This window comes from Thamnophis elegans, chromosome 10 (genome assembly GCF_009769535.1).
Source record: "Thamnophis elegans isolate rThaEle1 chromosome 10, rThaEle1.pri, whole genome shotgun sequence".
NCBI classification, from domain to species: Eukaryota; Metazoa; Chordata; class Lepidosauria; order Squamata; family Colubridae; genus Thamnophis; species Thamnophis elegans.
Window position 1 is genome coordinate 33,162,977 of NC_045550.1, and position 26,915 is coordinate 33,189,891.

The 26,915-nt window shown below is 38.1% G+C and overlaps 1 protein-coding gene across 1 annotated transcript in view; it reads right to left on the reverse strand.

Moving 5' to 3' along the window:
* The window catches only part of SNED1 (sushi, nidogen and EGF like domains 1), a 77,263-nt gene that overhangs the window by 19,789 nt on the left and 30,559 nt on the right, over window positions 1-26,915 (reverse strand). The window contains exons 2-19 of the mRNA XM_032225390.1: window positions 25,008-25,295; window positions 23,959-24,099; window positions 21,657-21,819; window positions 19,388-19,513; window positions 19,071-19,184; window positions 18,390-18,503; window positions 18,035-18,148; window positions 17,743-17,859; window positions 16,221-16,346; window positions 14,311-14,415; window positions 12,973-13,086; window positions 11,992-12,111; window positions 10,814-10,930; window positions 10,616-10,732; window positions 8,580-8,693; window positions 7,738-7,911; window positions 4,569-4,682; window positions 812-925 (exon numbers count right to left, since the gene is read on the reverse strand). Of these exons, the coding sequence (XP_032081281.1) occupies window positions 812-925; window positions 4,569-4,682; window positions 7,738-7,911; window positions 8,580-8,693; window positions 10,616-10,732; window positions 10,814-10,930; window positions 11,992-12,111; window positions 12,973-13,086; window positions 14,311-14,415; window positions 16,221-16,346; window positions 17,743-17,859; window positions 18,035-18,148; window positions 18,390-18,503; window positions 19,071-19,184; window positions 19,388-19,513; window positions 21,657-21,819; window positions 23,959-24,099; window positions 25,008-25,295 (2,392 nt within the window). The remainder of the gene's footprint in view (window positions 1-811; window positions 926-4,568; window positions 4,683-7,737; window positions 7,912-8,579; window positions 8,694-10,615; window positions 10,733-10,813; window positions 10,931-11,991; window positions 12,112-12,972; window positions 13,087-14,310; window positions 14,416-16,220; window positions 16,347-17,742; window positions 17,860-18,034; window positions 18,149-18,389; window positions 18,504-19,070; window positions 19,185-19,387; window positions 19,514-21,656; window positions 21,820-23,958; window positions 24,100-25,007; window positions 25,296-26,915) is intronic.

Here is a 26,915-nt window from a genome sequence, read left to right on the forward strand (position 1 = left end):
CATAACAAAATTGACAAAAGTGAAGAGGATCTGAATACTTTCTAAATGCAGCATATACTTTCTGCTTAATGAGTATGAAATTGGTGGAGGAAACTCATGTCAGATAATGACACTGTTATTTTTACAAAAACCTAAGGAAAATATTTATGGGGCCCAAGTGACTGCCATTTCAGATTTGTTTTTTAATAACCTTTTCAGAGGTTTGAATTTCATTAAGAACTTGAGTGGACTATCTGAAATGACAATCTAACTGTCTGTAATGAATAGCCTCATGACAGGGGAGATGTACAAAAAAATCTAAAAATAATAGAAATACATTACAGCTGGCTCAACATAGCCTAGTCACTGCAGATTATCTTCATCCTCAGTGAGATGACTAGGTGACTACTTCATGCTATCTGAAATCTAAAAGTATAAATTCTGTAAATCTCTAAATAGCATCTTCTAAGAAATAGAGCAGTGATATGTTCTAATTTATACTGCTGTGCACAGACCAGCTACAAGGTTTATACAACATACAACAGCTTATACAATCTAGAACCAGCTACAAGGCTTATTCAACCTACAAACAACCTGCCCTCCAATGTCAGAAGGAGTAACTTATTTAAATAGCTATGATTTTACTGTAATAGTTAATTGAACATTTATACTGAATAAAGCATATTTATGAGACAGATCAAACAACACAAAGATGTTTATCTTCCTTTGTTAGTAAGAATATTAGAAGTTCTAAGAACTTTCTTAGAATTCATTCATTCATTCATTCATTCATTCATTCATTCATTCATTCATTCATTCATTCATTATTTACCCATTTCACACTGCATTCCAACGAAGCCTTCAGAACAATGACAGATAAATGATCCTGGCTGGTCTTTGCAGACTCCACCATTTTTGCATGGACTAGATTGACATTCATTAATTTCTGCAAGTGTGAAAGAAAAATTAATTGAATTATTCAACCCAACAGTAATGATGTGCTAGGAAACCAGCATCATTAAACATCCATGGAGTAATTTTTCATGAAGTCTAAAGTGATTTGTCTTACCTACCATTTCAGTTAAACCTTACTGTTTTACTTTTGCAAAGTTGCAAAATAATTTTCATACTTGATAGCCACAGCAGCTCCTCAAAGTTTGAGAACTGCATTGTCACTAAAAACTACATAATGCAAAAATTAATGAAATTTAACAATTATTTGTGCAAGCAAAGGCACAGCAGAACAATATGAAGATCAATATATGCAGCAAATGATGCATTATAATTAGTACAACACTGTAGAGAATGAGGGAGGTGGCCGTGACAGAGATATGGAAGATCCTTGTCAGGACAATGAAGGATAACAAGCCCAGAAGGGACAGAAAACATTTGGCAGTATCTCAGGCAGATATATTTGGTGTAGCTGAGGATATGCTTTAGGATAATATACATTTCTTAGAATTATATGCCAAGGAATGTGAGTATAACCATACTTAATTGCAATTTTGCACTAGCAAATAATTATAACAATAGAATTCCTAGGAGCCTCCAAAAAACAAAACCACAGGGTGTCATTTATGACTGGAAGAATGACTCACTCATATGGCTTGTCCTTTTGTGCCAGTAGCACAACTATGCCTTGACAATATGAACCCCCTACTTTGCATCAAAATGTTGTTTTTCTCATATTCCCAATCAACGAATGAGAAAGCCTTAAGTTGCTATAAACTGTACTAGTATATACAAGTATTGTTTTTCTCTTTCGATGTCCAACAGGTGATCAGAGGTTGATTTGATCATCCAATAGTCAAGGAATGTCCTGGGATTATTTTGTAATTTGAAAAAGTACTGTGGAATGTATTGGCCACCATTTTATAACATAACTTTCTGTTTGTTTGGTTTATATTCTGCTACTTTCATTTTTTTGTGAAATCCTCCCCTTGTAAACAATGGCATTATTTCAAGCTTGCATCATTCCATTCCTGAATAAATTATTTCCAGTGCTCCCAGCACTAATTCCTCTCTTTCTTCTTAGAAAGCTGCGAATTCTATCTCAATTGCAATTAATGGCTTGGGGTTTTGCCTTTATGTCTATCAAAAGAGAATTTTCATATCTGAAAGGATAATGGGAAGTTTTGCTGTTCTCCCAAGCAGGCAACGAAAATAACAGCTATCCAACTGTGATCCAGCTGATAAAATTCTTATTTTGAGACGAGGATATTTCACACACTACAAATTTAGTTATTAAGATTATCCCCGACATCTGGAGGTCGGGTGCATAGTGATTGGTGAAACTGCACTTAAATGAAATGCACTTTAATTTTCCATTTTAATCTGACCTGCTGTAGACATTTCGGAATGTGATCTTTTTGATTTCTTTTACTTAGAACTCTTTTTTTATAGGAAGAGCTCTTCTCAGAACATAAGGAGAAGCAACAGGACCTTGCCTGAAAACTTCTTCCTGCCCCTGTCCAGCCTCCAGATACTCAGGCAAGAGATCTGAAAAGAATCCTAATCTGAAAGGAATTGAAGTAGTTTACAGCTAAATCATACAATAGCAATAGCACTTAGATTTATAAAATGCTTTACAGTGCTTTACAGCCCTCTCTAAGCAGTTTACAGAGTCAGCATATTGACCCCAACAATCTGGATCCTCATTTTACCCACCTCGGAAGGATGGAAGGCTGAGTCAACCTTGAGCCGGTGAGACTTGAACTGGCAAACTGCTGGCAGTCAGCAATCAGCAGAATTAGCCTGCAATATTGCATTCTAACCACTGCACAACTTGTGGCTTGTAATTCTGGGAACTGTAGTTTGATACATCTAGTAGATAATCACTGAAAATACTAGTCAGTTGCCAAACAAATATATCTATTACATTCAGGGACTTCTAGGTTCCAAAACAGGTTTGCAATTCCACAATCCTTCTGGACTCCAGGCTCTGCTTCAAAAGCAAGTGGAAATTGTACTAGAAGGGTCCAGCTTCAGCTGGTGCACTCAATGCAGCCTTACCTAGTGCAGGACGACCTGACTATAGCACCTCAAGTCCTTAGACTATTGCAATGAATTTTGTATAGGGCTGCCTTTAAAAACCACTCAGAAACTACAATTGGATCAGAATGTAGTGGCCTGTTGTGTTGACTCATACCCAATGTTGGGAACATATAACTCCAATAGTGTCAAGTCTTGTATCAATTGTTGGTTGGGTTCTGAGTATAATTTAAAAGTGCTGGTGTTGACAAGGAACTAAAGCCAAGAAATGCTTCTTTTCAGTTGTTTTGGAATGGTCTCCAATAAATAAGGTTCTACATTTAGGCAAGAAAACCAAAATGCACAGGTACAGTATATGTGGTACCTTGCTTAATAGTAGTAACTGTGAGAGAGATCTTGGTATCCTAGTGGACAACCATTTAAATATGAGCCAGCAGTGTGCAGCAGCTGCCAAAAAAGCCAACACAGTTCTAGGCTGCATAAACAGAGGGATAGAATCAAGATCACGTGAAGTGTTAATACCCCTTTATAGTGCTTTGGTAAGGCCACACAAGAAGGACTAGGGGAGACATGATAGCAGTGTTCCAATATCTCAAGGGTTGCCACAAAGAAGAGGGAGTCAAACTATTCTCCAAAGCACCTAAAGATAGAACAAGAAGCAATGGTTGGAAACTAGTCAAGGAGAGAAGCAGAACAATTTATCAGTGGAACAACTTGCCTCCAGAAGTTGTGAGTGCTCCAACACTGGAAGTTTTTAAGATGATGTTGGATAACCATTTGTCTGAAGTGGTGTAGGGTTTCCTGCCTAGGCAGGGGGTTGGACTAGAAGACCTCCAAGGTCCCTTCTAACTCTGTTATTCTATTCTAAGAGATCAGACTGCCTCTTTCCCCGATACCTTTTAGACAGAGATAAACGTTTGAGCTTTTTAGAGAGTGTTTCAGTTCGGTATGTCATGGAACCATATTCTATTCTCTTTTTCTTTTTGTTATTGTAATTGTTATCGATGATTGTGGGTTAAGATTTTAAATGTAGATTTTAAAATGTTTACTTGAATTGTACTTCGAATAGATGTTTTGATTAACTTTTTGCTTGGAAGATGCCAGGAGCCCTTTGATTGCAGTGAATTGTAATGGACAAACTAACAAAAATTGCCTAAGAACCTGCATGCAAATTTTTATATTCATTCATTCATTCATTCATTCAATTTATATAGGCATCCAACTTAGTCCAATAACAATGGGTGGCTACCAGGTGACTCTGGGTGGTTTCCCCAGAAAGAATCTTGCCCATTCTTTCATAGAGTTTTGTCAACTTCTTACAACATAATGTTCTAGGAAAGCTTTCAGGTATAGCTATCATATATGGGCTGCAAAAATTGGAAGTGCACTAGATGGTAGGAAAGTGTTGGGATTTTATGAATCTCTTTGTCATGTCCTAGTGGTCATTTTGACTTTGGCACCCCATATGTAGTAGTCCTGCTTTTGAGATCAAAGGCTCCAAAGTATTAATAGAATTGTGATCCAATGAGAAATGTAATTCACTAATAAATAATGATATTAAACAATTTCCTAGCAAAGATGTTTCCATGTTCTCTTACCTGACTCACAGTTGTTTCCTGTATAGCCAGCTTTACACAAGCAAAGGTAATGGGCAATTTGATCTTTGCACAATCCCCCATTCAGACAGGGTTGAGATGTGCACTCATCGATTTCTGTAAAATAAAGTAAAAGAAACAAGCATCACCTATCTGCAATGCAAAATCTGATGCCTAGAAAGCATCTGGAAAGAGACTGCCACATTCTTGCTTCTTAAATTATATGTTTATAGATTATGGGGTATTATTAGTTTGAACATCAAAAATTGTGCATTTTAAAAATGCCCTCCCTTCCAATAATCAGAATTCAGGGTTGCACAATGTTGGTTTTTAACAGAAATAAGTAAACAGAAAAAAAAGGAGAAATCAATTGCAATATCTGCTTTTCTCCCCAAAACACACTTCTCACTGGATGAGAAGAGCCATATGTGATACAAACATTTCTAGATTCAAACCCCAACAACCCGAAGTGGAACTAAGACATCCATCCAAAACACCAGAGAACTGCTACAACCCAGTGCAAGTAATTGTTAAAAGTTACAAATGGACCTTATACCTGTACACATAATGTCACTATAAAAGACAGCTTCCTAAATTCTGGAAGATTTTTCTGATGCTTTAGCAGACTTGAAGCATATACACTGGGGAGTGAATGCTTCATCCCTTCTTTAAGAAGAATTACCTCCCTTTGGAATTTTATTAGCAGCTCTTTACTGTAGGGAAGAATCATTATTGGTTATTATTGTTGTTGCTGTTATAATAATTGTTATAATTATATTATTGTGTTACAATTATAAATATTGTTGTTATAATCATTGTTGGTTATTATGTGCGCTGATAACAGTGAGCAGAAACTCCTTATGGAAATGTAGTGTACTTATACTTATATTATTGTATTATAATTATAATTATTGTTGTTACTGTAATCATTGTTGGCTGTTATGTGTGCTGATAATAGTGAGCAGTGAGCATTTCCGTATGGAAATGTAGTTCGTTCATTCTTCTCTCCCCCCTCTGCACCAATAAAACACAGGTACAATATTTAAAATACAGAAAAATCAAACCTGAAACAATAAAAAAAAGATACTGACTTTTGCAAACCATAGCTATTGCTAGAAACTTGCAATCTTTATAATCTCACAGAAGGAAGACTGTAAGATCAGAGACATAACTAAAATTTCTGAAAATCAGGTTTATGAATGCCAAACATCATGGGTGGTACAATTGGCAGTGCAACTATATATGGCTCAAACTTTAAATCGGATTAAATACATATATATTTATTCTACAGGAGATTAATATCTCTGGTAGTGTGCCAATTTGAGCTAAGATTAAAAAAAAAAACCTATGTGGAACATGTAAGATATTATAGAGATATGTAGCAATTGTCCATGAAGAATTGTCCATGAAGAACCAATTATTCCATAAAGCTGCATGATTATAACCCTACCATTTTGTAAGTTTATAAATCTCAAATTCTCTATTTAAATTCAATGAAGACTTTATCTGGACCAAGCATGAATGAAGGAGTGAAAAGCCACAATATGTCACGCCAGAGTCAATTTGTCTCTTCAGGGATGAGGAAAAACTATCCAGTAGGATGTGATGAATCATGAACTCATTCTCCCCTCCCCAACATGTTTCAGCCAAACTTTGAGATGGCAAAGCCTCAGGCCAAACGTATCCAAGCTCATTTGAATGAGAGACATGAAGTGTGGCTTTCAGAAACCTAAATCACTTCCAGGGTACAGGTATCTTCATAAGCATAATGCTTGATTTATATAGCAGCAAGCTTTATATAGTTAAATGATACTTGGAGTTAAGGATATTACATCAGTCATCTGTAGGTACCATTGATTACAGTAGATAACAGGAGTTTCCTATTATTTGTACAGGATGATAAAGGGAATTGCTTTTCCTTCATTACAAACCCTACCTATTCAATATCTATGTCTTGTAGCCATATCAGCATTATCTTACCACTTTTCTTCTGTCAAGAATTGCCCACACAATAATGTCCTTGAGTTCGCAAGTGCTATGTCTGCTGGCTGTAATGTAGGACTGAGATACTAGCTTTGTCTGAACCAAACTGCTCAGAATGGAAACAGGCAAACAGATGCTCTGCAAACATTCCACATTTTAACCCTCTTCAGAACTGGCCAACATGGTAATAGGCTGTGGGACTGCTCCTGGTCCTAGATAACTGCTTGTCCTAGCAACAAGTCTCCTATATTTAGGATGTTCTCTTTTATTTATTTATTAGACTTCTATACCGCTTAATAGGGCTTTCAGCCCTCTCTAAGCGGTTTACAATTTTTTTTTAGCAAATTGAGTCAGCAATTTGCCCCCACAGTCTGGGTCCTCATTTCACCCACCTCGGAAGGATGGAAGGCTGAGTCTACCTTGAGCCGGTGAGATTTGAACCGCTGAACTGCAGATCACAGTCAGCTGAAGTGGCCTGCAGTACTGCACCCTAACCACTGCGCCACCTCGGCTCTTTTAATAGTAAACAGCAGGTACAAAATTGGGAAGATGCTTGAGAAGAAAAGTTCTATACTAAAAATCTCATTTCTCTACCCTTGAGGTAGAGATTTTACATGGAAATAATTTTCCACCCAAGGAAACTTTATACACATGCATCATATATTGTCATATGTGGAAATAAATCAATACATACCAGCTCGCTGAAACCTGCAAAATTTGAGTCCATCTTGGTGTTACTGATAAGTGAAATTAGTTTATATTCTCCCAACTATTATTAAATATGTATAGCAGCAGTTTTACATCTCCAGAGGTAACTCTCCAGAGGTACTAGACTTCAGTTCTCCCTAGCCAAAATAATTATTAGTCCAGTGAATCTGAAGGTTATTAAATTAGGGTAGTCAGAAGCAGAGCAGTCTCCAAAGATATTTTTTAAAGCATAATCAAAAATATACAGAAATCAAAGGGAGGATTAATTTCATTCAATCATTCTTCCACGATTAACATGTTTAATTGTTACAGAGTAGTGCTGAAAAATAAAAGTCAAGAGACTGGTTGTTTGAAGTTGACAGAAAAACAGTGGCCTCACTTTTTTCTCTGTTTATCACATACATACGTACGTACATACACACACACACACACACACACAAACACACACATGCAAACATATGTATACAGTGAATCAAATTACCATTGCATTCTGGTGGGTCACTCCAGATGCCTTTTGCCAAACATAGGCGAACGTTATTTTGGGAATTCAGAATATAACCAAAAGCACAGTGATATATTGCCAAGGAGCCCATCTTAGTGGAGTTAAATGCTAACTGAGCATGTTTCACTTCAGTGGGGATTCCACAGTCAATCTCTAAAGTAAAAAGAGAGAGAGGGAGGGAGGGAGGAAGGGAGGGAGAGAAAACGAGGGAGGGAGGAAGAGGGGTGGTTATAGCAGAAGATAAAAAAAGCAATGAGTGCCATTATAGTCTTTGACTTGCATAACTAAAGACCTCACAGCGATGAGCCTTTTGGGTGTAAATATAAAGGCACATTCATGTGCGTGAGTGCAGTGTTATTTTAGAAAAGGTATTTTATTATAGCTTGCCATCAGGCAGGCTTTCAGCTATTGGCATCCAAAAGAATGCAACCATACCTGCATGTTTATTTAAAGAATGTTGTGAATGCAAGTTTTGGCATAACTTCTAATCAATATGGATACAAACTTTAGTTCCCTAGTCTCTGAGGGAAAAGAAAATTGTTTGCAAAGCTCTGGGCTGTGAATTCCAGCATGCCTTACCTTAGCTGTGTTGCCAGGTTTTAAACACTCCACCCCCACTGTAATTAAAAAAAGTGTGAAGTAGAATATTCCAGAACACTGGTATTTCTATTTTTTTTTATTAAAAAAACCAGTGTTTTTGTTTAATAAAAATGTAGGCACTGCCCTCTTTCCTGGCACAGATGAATCTCATGGTGACAGTTATTATCTTTTCCAAGAAAGAAACGTCTTCTCTAGGGTGTATTATGCTTTTCTAATGTTACCTGATTGGCAGTGTCTTCCTGTGTAACCTGCAGAGCATATGCAGACATAGCTGTTGCCAAAATCCTCACAAGTGGCCCCATTTTTGCATGGATGCCGGAAACAAGGAGAAGGAGCTGCAAAACAGATTCCATTCAGCATAGTTCAAACGGTTCCATTCCCAGCTTACAAAAGGTTCTATGTAGCACCTTAACACCAGAGATTACTAATATAATTACTAATACAATACATTGGAGGTTAGATGGAGGCTCCTGTCTGTTGAAACATTTTCTCAATGCAAGAAAAAATGTCAGACTTGCCTGGGCATCTCAGGGCATGAAATAAGGAAAGGAAGGGCTGGCTGGTCAAGAGGCATTTATATGATCCTACCTAATAATATCATATGACCATTGGAAATATCACAGATGACCAATCTGCAAACAAATATGTATCCTTTAGGTAGTTCTTGTTATTATTATATTTATAGTCCCTTTTTCTTTGATGGCTCAATATGCTGTACATGGCGAGACTTTATCCTATTACAATAATACTATGAAGGACTGGGTTAAGTCACCCGATGAGTTCTACCATCAAGTGTAGATTTTCATTTGGCTCCTCTGGTCTCAGGCCAGCACCTTAAACATTAATATAGTTTAGTCCTTCAAACCTGCAAATCAAAGCAGTAATTTAAAATTTCCTGGAATCTAAGTTGATATATATCATTAAATTAAATCATTTTTACAGTCTTGGAAGTATAATGACTTTTTTGTCACTTGGCTCTTATGAGGTAGACCTAATATCGTTTTTTCACTCTTCACCTGTTTTTATTTTGTCTTCCATCATATTTCATCTGTTCAAGCAAAAAGCTATCAAGTTATTTTGTACTAAACAGATATAAGATGGGTAGAGTCTTGGAAGTACCAATCAAGTTCCAATGAAAGACTACTCAGAACATATATCCAGTTGAATTTAATGGGACAAAAGACCCAAAATGTGTGTATATGGCTGAAAACCTCTTGTGCTGCTTTCATGAAGATAATGATCATGACACTGAGGATGAAAGAATCAATAACATAGTAGAACAGAACAAGATACAATATTAATGACCTTTTTGGAAAAAGTGAACTTTTTTGAAATGTGATCCAGGTTATTTGAGGGATATAAGATGCAAAGATTAAGGCCCACAAATTATTTTAAAAGCATACTTAGAGGTGAACACTGTTACACAGCCAAGCTTCAACTTGTTCTATATCTTGACTCTCTTTGATGCAGATGTCATTAATTTTATCAAAGAGGTTAATCACCTATAGTAGGTAAGAATTGTTCAACTATATCTTTGCAGTTTTACACAAGCAGCATGAAAGCTAATGGAGCATTTGAACATAATCTTTCCCTGACTTTTTCATCTGCTTTTATTTAATGTAACTTTCAGGGGATTAGGATAAGGATGGAAATTGTATTGTCTTTCAAATATGAACTCCTAGAAGCCAAAAGTGAAGGATGTTGGGAACTGTAGTTCAGCAACATCAGAAGGGATGTACTCTGTCCTCTGGATTAAGAAGAGATAAATGGTTATTCAAAGGCTTATCACATTTTTCTAACAGTTACAATAAATACCATTTTAAAATATCTTCTTACTGTTGATACTGAGCTGTGGTAGCGCGGTGGTTAGAATGCAGTAATGCAGGCTATTTCTGCTGCCTGCTGCCTGCCTGCAATTTGGCAGTTCAAACCTCACCAGGCTCAAGGCTGACTCAGCTTTCCATCCTTCTGAGGTGGGTAAAATGAGGACCCAAATTGTTGAAGGCAATATGCTGACTCTGTAAACTGCTTAGAGAGGGCTGTAAAGCAGTATATAAGTCTAAGTGCTATTGCTATAATTATTTTGAATACTAATGCAAAGTGGGTACTTCCCTAGCTTTATTCTTTGGGGATAGAAACAACTGCTATTTAATAAAGTACCCAACCACAAACCTCTTGCGCAGCCCAAGGGCTACACGCAAAGTCTTTGGACTCACAATTATGTACCAATAGGAAAAGATCCCTCCTGTGCCAATACCTGTTTCACAGTGCCGTCCAGTGTATCCAGGCAGGCAGTCACATTTGTACTTGCCAATGTAATGGAAACAGGTGCCCCCATTATGACAAGGCCCTGAGGTACAAGGATCAGGTTTACCTATAAAAACAAAAGATTTAAGTCACAGACTATACCATTGCAAAGCATTTCAAGGGGACAAAATGGTATGTCACTGAGTACCTATCTCGCAGTGTTTCCCTGTAAAGCGGTAGGGACAGGTGCAGTGGTATTCCCCGTCTGATTCCTTACAGGTCCCTCCATTGCGGCAGGGTCCAGAGCTGCATAATTTCGGTCTTTCTGGCAAGAGAAAAGTAATAATACTTCCAATATATCCTTTGAAAATAAACCCTCCACCCCATGCAAATGGGATGAAAGGAGTAGTCTGTTCCTTGCTTGCCTAGTCCTTTCATCACATTAAACCCATTCCTAAACTTCCACCAACCAATCCACAGATACGGATTATGAATAAATTAAAGATAGAAAACCAAATACTTTGCAAAAACCAATTTCTGCTCTGAATAACATTCACAAATATTGCTAAGCCAAGCTTTGTTTTAAGAATGGTTTGTTGAACAAGCTGGCATTAGACAAAAAGGAGAAGGGAAAAGTCTCATGGAGCACGTGGGGATGCTTAGTTAATAATTGTCTGCAACTTCTTAAAGGGATGGAGTCTTGTGTGACTGTCTGCTGACCCCAGGAAAAGAAATGCTTGCTTTAAGGAGTTGCCAGCAGTACTCTGCATGTTCCCATGAATACTCCAAATTATCCTCAATACAGATCGTCCACATAAAATTATATTGCCCCCGCTTTCAAATAAACACCTCCCAGTCAAATTGAGAAATTCTGGGAGTTGAAGTCCACATATCCTAAAGTTGCCAAGGTTGAGAAAGACTAACCTGATAATTCTTTCTTAGATAAGATGTTAAGACACACCAAACTCTAAAATGTAATACTTTCTAAAGGCCAATTTGATACAGATATACTAAGGATCCTATAATGAATGTTCTAACAAGAGAATACTTCTTCAGTGGTCTCACCCAACTTTGGATGGTCATAGAATGAACCCAGTGGTGGGATTCAAATAATTTAACAACCGGTTCTCTGCCCTAATGATTTCTTCCAACAACCAGTTCACCAAACTGCTCAGAAACTTAACAACTGGTTCTCCCGAAGTGGTGCGAACTGGTTGAATCCCACCACTGGATGAACCATACACTAGTTCAGTCATATGAGAGAAAAAACACCAATCCTTGCAATCAGTTTCTCACCCAATCCTGTTCTGGGTGAAAAGGTTGTCTCTCATCAAAGCAGGTTTGAGCATGTAGATTCTGTTCAACCACCTCTGTGTTGTCAAGTACCTTTCTCACAATATTTTCCAGTGAAGCCTCGGGGACAGTCACAGGTGTAGGAGTCTTCATGAGCATCACAAGATCCACCGTTCAGGCAGGGCTCTGAGTCACATGGAGAGGGTGGCTCAGCTGCAAAAGCAGACATGGCCTCACATGGGCTGATGCTAAATGAAAAATCCACCTGCCCCATGGAGACGAGCTCAATTAAATGACATGGAAAAACAGGACACATCTCTTTGAATTCCGATGCCCACGGGTATTCTAGGCACAGGAGTGCCAAACTGATGGCCCGTGGGCTGGATGCGTCATGCACAGGTCACGCCCACCCCAGCTCCGTAAAGGGGAAAAACATTGCAAAACATCACGTGATGGCAACGTGACGTGGTGAGTTTAACATCCATGTTCCAGGCCATGCATCCTGGGATTGCAGACACAGGAATGGCATCATCTTAAATATCCACAGGTTCAAGATGGAGGCGTGGTTGGGTATTTTGCAATATTCTAAAACGTGATGGCTAACTCTTTTTCCCATATTGCATGGCTGAGAAAAAAAGCGCCCCATTCTCCAATGTTAAAGTTTACTTTAAAGGAACCGATGCCAAGAAAATGTCAGGAGGATTGTGTTTTGAAAGATATAGCAGGTTCTCCTTCCTATTATTCACCAACTTAACAGCCCACTTGATATTCTCACCAATTTTACATCATTTACAAGAGAAAGTATAATTTGCATGAGCAGCATAAACAACAAGATGGTACAAATCATTTGCATATTATTTTCCCACATTACCATGTCACTTGCATGTTCCTTACATATTACATTGCATTTCTCAAGATTGTATTTATCTCTCCTTCATTTTTAAATCTATCTCTTAGCCTTCACTAACCAGGCTTACTCTTGATTGCAATCATTACATGAAATTCTCCTCTTTTCCCCATCATGGTTCTTATAATCAAGACACACTCTAATCCTCTGAACCTTTTTTTACTTACTGTGATTAGTGCCATAATCTGTATGGCACACGCAAAGGTAACTGCCACCATACTCCATACAATAACCCCCATCAGGACACTGGGTGTTCATATTGCAAGGTGTAGTAGTCACTTCTGCAATAGATCAAAAGCACATATAGGGTGATTTCCTATTACACACTGAGCACACTACAGATGGGCTTTATAATGATGAGAAATGTCACCCATTAGACTCAGCAGGATCAATTATCCAGCTCAGGGAAAAAAATATCTACTTTACTTACAAAGGAAGGAGATATAGGACACACAAGAGAAGAAGCAGTGCTGCATGGCATAAAATCATCTTCCCTAGACTAACATTTCAGCTTAGTTAGATTATTAGTCACTGGCTGGATCTGTAGTCCAAAAGAACTGGAGGGTATCAGCTATAGATACAGGTTCACATCATTACTCGTGGCCAACACAAATCTGGACTGTTAGCTTGGTTCTTGGTGCTTTCAGTGATCATATGCCAGGGAGTGGCTCTGAAGGAATCAAAACATTGGTTGGGCAGTTATGTAAAAACAATTTTTCTGCCCATGTTCACAAATGGAAATGTCAGTCAGAAGTTTAGGCAAGACAGCTGAGGTGGGATCAACATGAAATCATCAGATCACTAAACAAAGGCAAACAATAGGATTTAAATGGGCAACTAGTATAGTATATTTCATGCCCAGAGCAGTTTTGCTTGAATGGAGAAGTATTGAAAAGCTATAGACCCCTAATTCATCAATGAAGAAAATTAGGTAGCCTTGAACTAGGCAATCCATAATCAAATCCACTATGGATATATATGTGGATAAAGTAGGAGTTTGAATGTGTAGAGAAATCATGCATGCTACCTTGTATGCCATAATAGGATATTAAGAATCAGAATGTAATTAATTACAAAGTTAGATAATTTCAGGCCATCCTAAGTGGCAAATCTTCCAACACATCTGACATGGTTGTTGTGGAAAAATTAGGAAGCAGAAATATTAGCTAGGTTTGCTACCTTGAATATGAACACGTGTTATGTGTTTATATATTTATATAAAGTGCCATTGATGCAGTATGATTGCATTATATTATATTCTAGGAATTTCTAGAGAGGTAATCTTTCACAACACAAAAAATTGAATTCGATAATACCTTAAAGACTCACCAGATGATTATAATGTAAGATGTCATGATTCAGAACTGATCCATAAAAATTTGCATAGAAGTAAATGGATTATACTTTAAGGTACCACAGTATACTCTGTCACCTTACCACACATGCAGCAAGAATCTAAAGAGGATAATAAAAGGTTTGCATAGATCAGAAAAACTTTCTTTTACCAAATTCGCAGAGAAGCCCAAAATATCCAGGTGGGCAATGGCACACAGTGATATTTCCATCCAGGCACTTCCCTCCATTTCGACACTCGCAGTCATCTGAGACTTCTGCAAAAATTTGAGGGAGGGAAGAAGAATGTTGAGGAGGACAAATTAGACTCATCTAATTTGCCAGCAAATCTGAGGCCTACATTAGTCTACTTCCAGTAACCAAAGCAGGATGATGCAGCCTGATGTGAGGAAATATCAGAATTAGAGCTGGTTATGTATCTTATGAAGAACTTTTACTTCCTTTTGTTGTACATCCATTATTTTCTTTAATTAATATCCAAGCAATGGAAAATCACAAACCAACTGTACTCCCCAAAGGAGTAATCACATTTTACCTATTAAATACTCCCTTGTGGTGGTATCTGTCCTTGGTTCAACAACTCTAATGAGCCTTATTGCTTTTTTTTTAATACAGCAGGCACTGACTATTCTCTTCCTAGAAGACGGTATGAGCCAGTAACTAGTGCCTGTAAGCTTAAGAGTGGGAAAAGCTTAATGAAAATAAATGAGGTCAACAGGAGATACAGTGGGAGCATGAAAAAAAACAGTCCTCCAGAAACTGGAGACAAAAATGGCCCTGGATAATAGGCATTAAAATAAGAATTAGCAACACATGATGGGAACTGATTCTGTTCTCTATGTCAGTGTTTCCCAACCTTGGCAACTTGAGGATGTCCGGACTTCAACTCCCAGAATTCCCCAGCCAGCCAGCTGGCTGGGGAATGCTGGGAGTTGAAGTCCGGACATCCTCAAGTTGCCAAGGTTGGGAAACACTGCTCTATGTAACACGGACAGCTAGCCCTATGTAGTGCTGAAAGCCCTTATTTTACATCAGCCTTATTTTACATCCCTTCAACTGTAGCACCAATTTTAATATGTCTGTTGCTGAAAATCAATGATACAATTTCCTAACATTTTTAGGCAGAAATACCGGTGGTGGTGAAAATGTAAGGCTTAAAACAGATTTTATATAGTTAAAGAAAAATTTTGAATTCCACCCAAATAAAAAAACAATGAAATGTTAAAATCCTGCTTACAATCTTTTACTGCATGCCTGACCCTATCTGAGGCTTCGTTACAAAAAAATTGATGGAATTCTTTGAATCAACATTTCTCGATCTGAGCAACTTTTAAGACTTGTGGACTTTAAGTCCCAGAATTCTCCAACCAGCATGCTGACTGGGGAATTCTGGGAATTAAAGTCCACAGGTCTTAAAGTCACTTAGTTTAAGAAACACTGGTCTAAATGAGAGCAATATACTGATTATTCAAAGATCAAAGTTTCTTCTGGTTTTATGCTGTGCTAACATTTGGCTTTTAATCCCCCATTTGAAATGATGAATACCCTAAACCTACAAGTCTTTTGACATAAATTTGACATCAGTAAAACATTATAAACCTCTTTATTCTGAAAATTCTGAGAGCAGAGTTCAAGTAAGGAGGTATGATGGCCATGACACACACTTAAAATAGTAGCTACTGCACCATACATCACTATCTTCCATGTTACCAATACAACCACATGCAAATGGAGACATCAATTCCATTATTAGTTTACTAACTATGTCAATATTTTCCTTTGCAAATTCCTGATAGGATCTTATTATTACTGATAAATCTAAAACAACTGGGAATTTAATAAATTGTAATAGAGAAAGTATTAATAGTAATTTTTCCAGAGCTAGAATTTGCATAGATACAATTACTTTGAAAAAGAAAACTAATGAAGAACAATTAATTTTCTTCAAACTACCCACCCAGACTGCAGTGTTCCACTGCTAATTTGGAAATAAATGTATACAGGCATGAAACTCAAAGAGAGCACAAACATTTTGTTTAGTGTGGTTGACTCTGATACTTACTATCTCTGCAGTCAGTGCCTGCATATCCTTCTGCACATTCACAAACATAACCTTGACTGCTTTCAAGACATGTGCCCTCATTCTGGCATGGATTGGAGCTACAGGCATTAGACATTCTAGGGCCACCTAAAAAACATTAGTGAAGGACTCATAAACATATATAAAGAGAGATACATTTCTGTAGCACAAAAAAGAATATTAGAACATCTGTTCAGTATCAAAAATAGAAGCTGGTCTTTATCTATAAAGGCCTACATGACAACGGGCCTGATTACTTTTGGGACCACCTATCTCTCATAGTATCCACCCAACCAATCCCATCTTACAGGGTCGACGTGCTTCATCTTCTTTCAATTAAACAATGCCATCGATCAGGACTACTGAAATAGTTGTATTTTGTGAGATGGATGGCTGAGTACTGTAAAATAAATAAATAAATTTGGTAAATAAATAAAAGTGCTCTGCTTTAGCACCTGGCTCCTTGCTGGTATTATGCACAGTCTTGAAGACATTGCTCTTTATCTTGGCTTTTGGCAAGAGTGATTGGGGTGCCCTTCAGGGCAATATGGGTTTTTTGGTTGTTGCCTGGTTTCTGCCATATTTTCTTCTTTGCTTTTATTACTGTGTTATTTTATTGTTCTGTATATGATTATCTGGGAATCACTCAGTAGGAGTGTATAAACATTTCTTTATTTAAATATATACACTTCCTTCTCTTGATATTCTACAGGGAGGGCACATGCGAAGTAAACACAGATGACTTTAGAAAACCTAGCATCCCCAAATTGTAGGCTGTCAAGTTAAGAGGCAGTTCCTATATGTCCAGTTTTATATATCAACACTTTTTTTTACCACCACAAAGATATTAGGAGGACCTAATATGAAGGTGCAAAAAATCTGGTCACTTGTGGGCTTTGCTTTACTAAGGATAAGATCATGGATGGGAAGTTCTGCCCAAGAGGCTGATTCTATATCTTCTTAACAAGGGCTACCTCAAATAATTTGGCCAAATTATTAAATATAGGCTAAAAATATCTGAAATTAATCTAGTTTGATACCAAGAATTTTCATTTCACAATCAACAGAATACAGATAAGTCTGTATTCTGATAAGAATACAGAATACATATAACCACAATTTTGACTACGGTACAAAGTTCATAATTAAGCAGCACGGTTGTTGAGGCATCACATGAACTGCACCTAATTTTAAGACATTTTTTGACATGATGGTTAAATGAATCACCATGATTGTTAAGCAAGACATCATGTGATTGTGATTTGTGACCTTCCCTGCCAGCTTTCCTATTGATTTTGTTTTTGCAGTGCTGTCACAACTTTGAACCATTGTTAAAGAAGTGGTTGTTAAGTCGAGAACTACCTGTTCAACAATTTGAAGGTCAAACATAACCAGCCGCTGGATTAAAAAAGTTAGTGGAGAGCATTCTGCGTGAGCAAGATGTACAGGGGCAGTGTTGAACTACACATTTCTCCCTTTAGAGAAAACAGACAAATATACTCACCATATTGGCAATTGTTCCCATAGTAGCCTGGTGAGCATGTACAGACATAGCGCCCTGGGCGAATATAGTTGCACATCTGCCGATTCCTGCAGTTTCTGCCCTCACAGGTCGAAGGATCTAGAATGAAGAGGAGGGAGCCTCAGTATAGATCAATGAAGCTGAATAATTGAAGATAACACATACAAGGATGGCTCTAAGCCGAGGGCCTGAAAGTAGCAAAGAAAGAGAAAGAACAATAAAGACTAGCTTTATAGGAAGAAGGATGCCACCATGCAGTTATAAAATCAGGCACCTATTTCACAATGCTGTCCAGTAAAAGGTGTTGCGCAGGAACAAGTAAAGTTGTTGACAAGATCCATACATTGCCCACCATTCAGACACGGGCTGGACTCACATTCATTTATTTCTGCAGAGAAAAGAAAGAGAATAAAAACATAAAGTCTGAAATGAAATTATAGTGTTCGTTTTGTATAAAACTGTACTGCTCAAGCACTATAAGATCTGTTATTCATAAACAGGGAATTAACTGATTAAATCAACAGAAGTACTTATTAACATAGAACAGAAATAAACAATGCAACAGCTATGAGATGAGCAGGAGATTAAATGGTGATTACATTAGATGCACATGCTTATTTTTGGCTCACCTATTTCACAGTCTTCTCCAGTATAACCTGGCTGACAAAGGCAGACAGCTGTTGTGTTTGTTATTTGGCACTCCCCACCATTCTGGCATTCTTTGGTTTTACATGGAGACTCCTCTATTATATTTCAACAACAACAAGAACAACAAAAGGAAAATTAAATTATGACGTTGCAATATTTTTTTCACTGACAAAACCATACAAGCTATAGAATCTCTCAGCTTCTGAATATACACACAGCCCAGCTATTGAAATAAGCACTGTTTCTTGTTTAATGGAAGATAAATAGATTGTAATGAAGATTATATGGAAGGGAAATATGGGAAGTTTCATGGTCGCCATACCTATCTATCTTATCTGGGCCACATGATTCCATTTCAACTCTTTGGTCATCCTAGCTGGGCATTCTGAGAAGTGTAATCGAACACCTCTGAAGATACCCTGTCAGTAAAGCACATTCTTTCCTAAAATTAAAGTAATTGCCACAAAGAAGTTCTGCTATGACTTTGTTACGTATGTGTCTAATTAATCTGCTTTCTGCTCGAGCAAAAACTCAGGGGAGCTAAAAAAAATTAAAGCACAAAAAATTAAATGCTAAATACTATTAATAGTAAAGTCATAATCACATTTTCTCCTTAGATTTGTTATTGGATTGTGTCTTTGCTCTTACACAATATTTCTCACCAATTTCACATGTAGCTCCTTTAAATCCTGGTGGACACCAACAGCTGAAGCTGTTGATGCCACTGATACAAGATGCTTTATTATGACATGGATTGGAAGCACACTCATCCACATCTGAAAAACAAAATAGGAGGCGCTATGGATTAGGATTTGTTTAGATACCCAATTCCTCTTTCCCCAGGAAGAAAAATAATAATCTATAGATCTATAGATTTAGATTATCTAAAATAAAATAAGTAGCTGTATAAGGTTTAATTTGTTGCTGGAATAGTATAGTTGCTTCATACAATTGTGCACAGCAGACAAGCAGGACTCACCAATTTGGCATTGTTTTCCAGTGAAACCAGCGAGACAAGAACAAGTATATGAAGGGTTCCCTGTGATGCAGTCCTCAATACATTTTCCTCCATTCAAGCAAGGACGAAGTGTCAAACATACTGAAGCTGCATGAAGAAATAAACCCAACTATTCAATAGCTGGAAGGATGCTCAGAGAGATGTTAGATGATGTGGCAACAGAAGCATTAGACTAATCCAACTTCCTTTGTTTTTGTAGATCAGGACTGTCAAACTCCCATGCCCACAGGCCGGATGCGTCATGCGCTAGCCACGCCCATGCCTGGTTTAGTGGAGGGGGAGAAAGTCCAAATACATCACGTGACACCGCCTTGACGACGTGAGTTTGACACCCCTGTTGTAGATGATTTTCTATGATGAACTTAGATTACCAATGTGCAGAAGTATCACTTTTGTTTCAAAACCACACAATGTAATGTACTTCATCCACACTTAAATTGGATTGAAATTTACAATAAATAAATCTATTAAAAATTAGTTTAAATACAGAAAGTTGGTTTTCCTTGCTTCAGTTGTCCATGCCAGTACTTTTATTAATCTACGTAGGAGTTTTATAATCTTTTTGAAAATCTAAATAATAACATTAATATCCTCGATAGATCAATATTCAGCCTTTTATTAAGTAAACTTTTAGTAATCTATTAAACCATTTTTACAGAAAAATATTTTTGATCAATTCTATAATCTTCATGGCATCTCTTTGCCATTTGCTATATTGTAATATTTTTATGACAATCCCAAGAGTTAAGAACTACATCAATACCAACAAATTTCCCATTATTAAAGAATTTTGGCAACATAATATTTTTAACAGAATTATGTGTTCAAGGAAATAAAAGAAAAGCAGAGAAAATCAGTTACTAAATTTCTAGAATTGTTACATTTGGAAATCAGGGAGTGGGAGAAGAAAGAAGGAATAATAGTTTAGACAGCTCCAGAGATGCATATCTCGAAGATGAACAGATAAATTTAAATTAAGAAAAAGAAAAATCATTTAACTCTTAGAAACCAAAGATTGGCAAAATCTGAAAACATGTTTTTATCTAGAAACCATGCAGACCCTGAAAAATTGATGGTCATGGATTGTGGGAGGTTTCAATTATTGAACAAACACTCAGCATTACAGGATAATAATATCTGGCATGATGGGTAGCTTTTAGTGATGGTTTTAGCCAATCCCTGGGGAAGGTTTAATTTCACTTCCCATATGGATTTGCAAACTAGTGACCTCAGAGCCCCACACATTAAACATTTTACAACTAAACCTGGGATAGAATCTAATGTATCCATCTAGATAGTTATACAGGGATTGCAACTTCCAGAATTCCAGCTATTAAGCTTGCAGAATAATCTGGGAACTGCAGTTTTATCAGATTCAGGACATCAGATTGGAGAAAACTGGCATACATCTGGGACCATGTCCTATCAAACATGACTGAATTAATTTAAGAAAATCTTATGTATTTATGCTTGTATGGAATTAATTTACAGTTTAAGAGTCTTTAGTCTTTTTCTAAATCAACAGCTTTGACACATAAGAACTAATGAGAAGACTTGAATTGTAAACACCATGAACCTCAATAGATAATTGGGGGCAAATTTCTATCAGCCCAACAGGAGAGGAAAGCAACATAGATGCCACTTTTAGCTCATAGTTGAGATGAATGCCATGATATGAAGTGTAACAAGCAGAGTGTTAACTAAGAAGAAATTAGCTTTCCCTCATCTTCCAAATAATTCAGTGTTAAAATGAAGGAATCTAGGATTTACTTCAGAATATAGTAAAAGTAAGCATGGATGAATTTGTTCTCTCACTTTTGTTGGGGAAGATGGAGTTATCTTAATTTCAGGATCATCATCCTTTCATATAGAGACCTGCTTTTCTCAGAGGTATTCTGTTTATGTCTTATTTCTACCCAAGAAATAATTAAGTAGCTCTTAATCAGCCAGAAGAGATCTACAGCCACCAACGGATTCAGTCTGAGTAGCACAGCCATATCCCCCAAATTTATAACTTGCACAGTTTCAGCATCAGTACATCCCATAACTTGCTAACCATATTTATTATACTGCATTAATATATCAACTCAGTAAAGTATTCAAAAGTTTATGTGCCACTCACAACTGCTCCTATTGCATGGCTGCCGCCCTTCATAGAACTTTCACAGGGACAAAGAGAAGGGCTGGAAGAATTGGTTTCATTAAATAAACCTAACTGCTGTCCTCTTACTTGTGTTGTTGCAGCCCCCCACTTGCACCTGGGCATCATCGATTCTGAATACCCAGCGCCCGGGGATACCCACATTTGTTGTCATCTCCACGTCGACAATGTCATCAGTGCGGGATCCGGGGATGTTAAAATACCGTTTTCCATCACCGGCATTGAAACCTGCCTAGAAGACAAGGGCAGAGACTGAAACCTCTTGCTGCGGAAAGCAGGGCAGCTGTGGGGAAATGCAAGGGACTTCTCTCTTCCACCAGGCCCAGTGCCCTGCAGAGGAATGGACTGCAAGAACATAAGGAAGGGAAGCATCCAATTTCCCTGAATGTTGTTTTGTGTTTCTGCTTCCCATCTAAATAGCCACTATTTTGCCTAGGAGGCATGAGCAACCTCACAATACAACTCCTCTGATCCCTCAGTGGAGATAATAGTTTGCTCTTCTAGAAGTTTTCCTTTGACAAATTCCTTCCAAGGAGAAGTCCTGTAGTTCAGTGAAAAAAATCACAAGTTTTGTATATATGGAGCATCCTCTGACTCCACAGATTGGGCTGGGAAGTGGAAAGTCTGGAATCTTGAAATGCTGTTGCTAGTGTTAACAGAACTCAGCAAATGGGACCAATGAGCTCACTTGATATATGGCAGATTCATTTGTTCCTAGATTATCTTCACTTTCTGGACATCTTAAACATTCAATTCTCAGGGCATTAAATTCCGATGAAACATGTTGCCTGAACTTAGAGGTTTTTGGTCTGGTCAACGCCTAAATGGGAGACCCCATTGAAACCCTGCATACGTCAAGTTGACTCCACAGGGGAAAAAAGGGGATATGAGTGTAATAAATGTAGCCAGAATGTAGCTGTTTGAGTTTTCTTGTAAGCCAGGGGTCAGGACTCCTGGATAAGAACTCTTGACTAGGCAATCATACAGTCGTCAAGTTCATAAATGACTAAAACTGGTTCACAATTAGCAAACATTGTTGTCGGCCACCAACATCTGGAGGTTTACTTGCAAGTTTATGTTGAGGCAAACATTTCTTCTCCAGGACAACAATTTATTTGGACCCCTGTTCCAGCTGCTACAGGACAGACCAGTAGAAAATAAGCAGCATATATAGTCTAGAAGCCATCTCCTACTGTTTTGCATGTCATCTGTGATTAAAGACTTTGGCTACAACACATGATAACTGTCATCATTAAAAGGGAAAAAGGAGGTGGGAGGGGAAGAGGGAGTTCAGATGGTCTACTTGTGCAACTCTTTTCCCAAATGGCTTTTGGCACCAAAAGGCCCCAGCAATCCCCACTCATCCATGACTCACTAGCTGGAAAGTGCACAAAACGCTGAGCTTATTTTCATCCCCATTCATCTATAGAGGGTGACTCCAAGAGAATCTTGGACTCTCTTGCCGCTTTCCACAAAATGAGCACAGCTCTGTTAGCTCAAGCCAAGCAGCAGCCTCTGCCATGCTGAGCTGTGAGGTGCTTCTGCCGAGCCACTCTATCGTGTTGTGAATTACAGCAGCAAATTCTCACAAATTTGGTCAGAAGCCAGTGCCTGGTGAAAAACTTTTCAACTTCCTCTCTCTCCCACTTTGGCTGAGCTAAGGCAGGGTGTTCCTAAAGCATTGTACAGTATCCAAAGCATGTGGTTACTGCTCTGTTTACAGTCGTAAAAGTCTACACTCCTGAATTTCTGGGGCTGAAAAATGGATTAATTTCCTATACACCTGCAACTTCCTGCTTACTGGAGATAACTCAGATGACTGCCAGCAGCTGGCCAAGCATAGATCAATTAATGGTAAATCCACACATCCGAACAGCCGACTAAAAGAAAGAAAAAAACATATAGGATGAAATATAAATGCCAAGAGAAAGTTGTACTTGCTGCAGCCCTTGCTGGATGACTCTTTTTAAAAAGGTGGCTAGTGAAGGAAAGGAACTCAGAAGCACTGGCCAAAATAAAGAGCTGCAGTTTCCTTCACTAAAGGTCCTAGGTCAGTGTTTCTCAACCTTGGCAACTTGAAGATGTCAGGACTTCAACTCACAGAATTCCTCAGCCAGCGAATACTGGCTGGGGAATTCTGGGAGTTGAAGTCCGGACATCTTCAAGTTGCCACGGTTGAGAAACACTGTCCTAGGTAGTCTTAGCTCTGAAGGGAAGGGAAAAATAAGATTATTATTTAAGAGGTTGAGGCTACGGATTATCTTGGTCATGATGACCATCCCAAGACAATCAATATCATCCTCAGCCATCTCCAAGAATGCATGGCGTGTATTAGAAAGGAGACTTGCTTGAATGTGATCATGTAATCTACCTGGGCTGCTATCCCTCCCAGGCCTGCTAAATTTCCTCCACTGCTGGCATGCATGCCAGTGGTCCAGGTTATTGACTCATAGTTGAAGATAGTGAAGGAAAGCAGGCCATCAGTGATGAGGACTATCTGGAAAGTATTTACCTGAAAGAAAAAAAAAAACAGAGAGAGTATTAAGGCAGTAGACAACGTCCAGGAAGTTGCAACAATGGTTAATACTAAATTAAAACTTTTTCAAGGTCTCAAACAAAACATCTTGAGCCTTTTTGAGTCCTGAAGAGCTGCGTGGGCTGCATGAGAAGCAGAGTGCTCGGAGGAGCGCTGATTCATGGCAAGAATAGCAATATCACTTATATACCGATTCGCAGTGCTTTTACAGCCCTCTCTAAGTGGTTTACACAGTCAGCATATTGCCCCCAACAATCTGGGTCCTCATTTTACCCACCTCAGAAGAATGGTAGACTGAGTCAACCGATCTTTGAACTTATTGAACTTTTTATTGTTATGCTATATTGCGTGCCCTAATTCCTATCTTTTTAAATAGTTTTAATTTATATTTTTTCCTTTCATTTATCAATGGAATGCATATTGTATTTTATTCTCTGATCTCTCATACTATAGGAAAGATAGAATGCAGATGTCTGAAATGTAGGAAGATGATTCTCAATCATCCAGGTCACGATTGTCCCAAAAGTGCTTTTGCAAAAAGCAACTGGACTTCCTTAGTTTTTCCTTGATAAAGTTTCGCTTCTTGTCCCAGAAGCTTCTTCTGGGATGAGAAGCAAAATGTTTTCAAGGAAAAAAACCAAGAAAGCCCAGTCGCCTTTTGGAAAAGCACCTTTGCGTCTGAAATGAAGATTACTCTTCTGATAAGTCAACAATTTACTACAATTTCTAATAAAAGACATTGGAAATAAAAGGAATGGAAATAAAAAAAGAGAAATATAAGCTACTACAATTTCTGTTCTGCCCAAGCTTAGTCACAATGGGGCAGGGAGGAAACTCTTCTATTCTTATTACCCATCAGTCAATATTCTGGTCCTGACACTTACCGGAGAAAACAAGTTTCCTCCAAAGAAGGTAACCTTGTTCCAAGTTCCTATGAATACCCACTTGGCTGAGAATTCTGGGAATTCTGGGAAATACTGTGCGATATCCTTAGTGGCTCTCTCCAAAATAGCTTGGTCTGTGGTTTCCCGGTAAAACACTTGTCCTGAACGCCGGTTATCAACATCAGCCCAGAATGCAGCAACAACACGTCGGTCATTGGAAATGGGGAAAGCCACAGGGGTGAACTGGGATACCTCTTTCAAGAAGGAGATGATTCCATTGTTGTTTACCTAGGCGGGGGGGAAAAGCTAGATGTGATAAAAAATAAAATAAAATATACTCCGCTATTAGAGACTTGGAATAAAGCAAACTCCCTCGCCTTACTTGACCTTCCACCAGAAAGACAGCAGAAACCACATAACAAACAATATAACAGAAATACACTGCAATATAAGCCTCAGTGCTTGTTATAGAAACCGTATCTTGAAATTAAATATCTGTTCCTCCTGCCATACAAGTATGCCATTCATGCCCTAAGGGGGCCATGCATAAGCGCACCAGCGTTGCCTACGGTCCCTGTCCTAGTGTCCCATTTATATGTACTCTCATGATGTGTTTATGGCTATGTTTTGCTTATTTTTATCAATTTACTTGTGCTATTTTTTCATGTGTTTTTCCTACTTGTTCCCTTGTACTTGTTGACAAATTAAAATAAATAAATAAATACATTCTCCCAACTTTTAAACCAAAAGAAAAAGTATACCCACAAATAGCCAGAGACCTGCTTCTGCCTTCAGATATTCCTCTAACCACACTCTCTGTTTGCCTCCTGCATAATAGGGTTGGGAAGCCATCGCCCAAGCATCTAAGAAGGCAGGCAGAACAAACCATACCCTGTTCTCTAACCGGAGATGGGCCAAAGGAAGGAGGAACAGCTGAGAAAACTGCAGCAGCCACAGTGATCTAAACAAACAAGGTGAAGTTCATTTGGGCCAGTCTCACCTTCAGATGCACTCAAACTTTGCATTTCCTCCCATGATTTAAAGAGGCAGAAAAGTATATTTTGAAGGTGCTCAAGGACAAACAGCATTTCTGAAGACAGGTGAGACTCTCCTGCCAAAGGAGCATTTGCTGGGGTGAACTAAAAACAGACCCATGAAATCAAAAGGCAAACCACATCTCCCATGTAGAAGCAAACACTTTATGGCCAGAGATGATTTATTCTGACACGCTATTATATTTCTTACTATTCTATACAGTTTCATACCCTTGATATACGTTGTTATAAACCAGATTTGTAGCAAAAGCCATTTCAGAAAAGAGAAAGTAGACTGAGTTACGTATGCTATGGCATTCTACTAATATCACAATTATGATATTTATGTAAAGGAATTGAAATCTCTCATTCAGAAAAAAAAATCACATCATAAACCCACAGTGGAAGATACAGTAATGAAGAGGATTGTAATCTGTTTTATGCCATTGTAAAAAGTCTTTTTCCCTGAAAACACTCCTTACATGTACAGAAACAGCTTCATAGGGAAAAGACTATCTTACTCCCACACTCAAGTCTTCAGTCAGGAAGAGAGTTGCTGATATAAAGTAGCATTCAGGAAAAGTCTATAGAAGTTGAGTGGTACAGTGTACACACTATGTTATTTTCCAATGTTCGTAGCCTGGGTCAAATCAGATGGATTTTGCCAGTGGTGAAATTGAATTTTTTTTACTACCGGTTCTGTGGGTGACTCTTTGTGGGCGTGGCAGGGGAAGGCTACTGCAAAATCCCCATTCCCACTCCACTCCTGGGGCCAGCCAGAAGTGGTATTTGCTACTCAAAATTTCCGCTACTGGTTCTCCAGAAGCTGTCAGAACCTGCTGAATTTCACCCCTGGGTTTTGCTCATGTCTCAA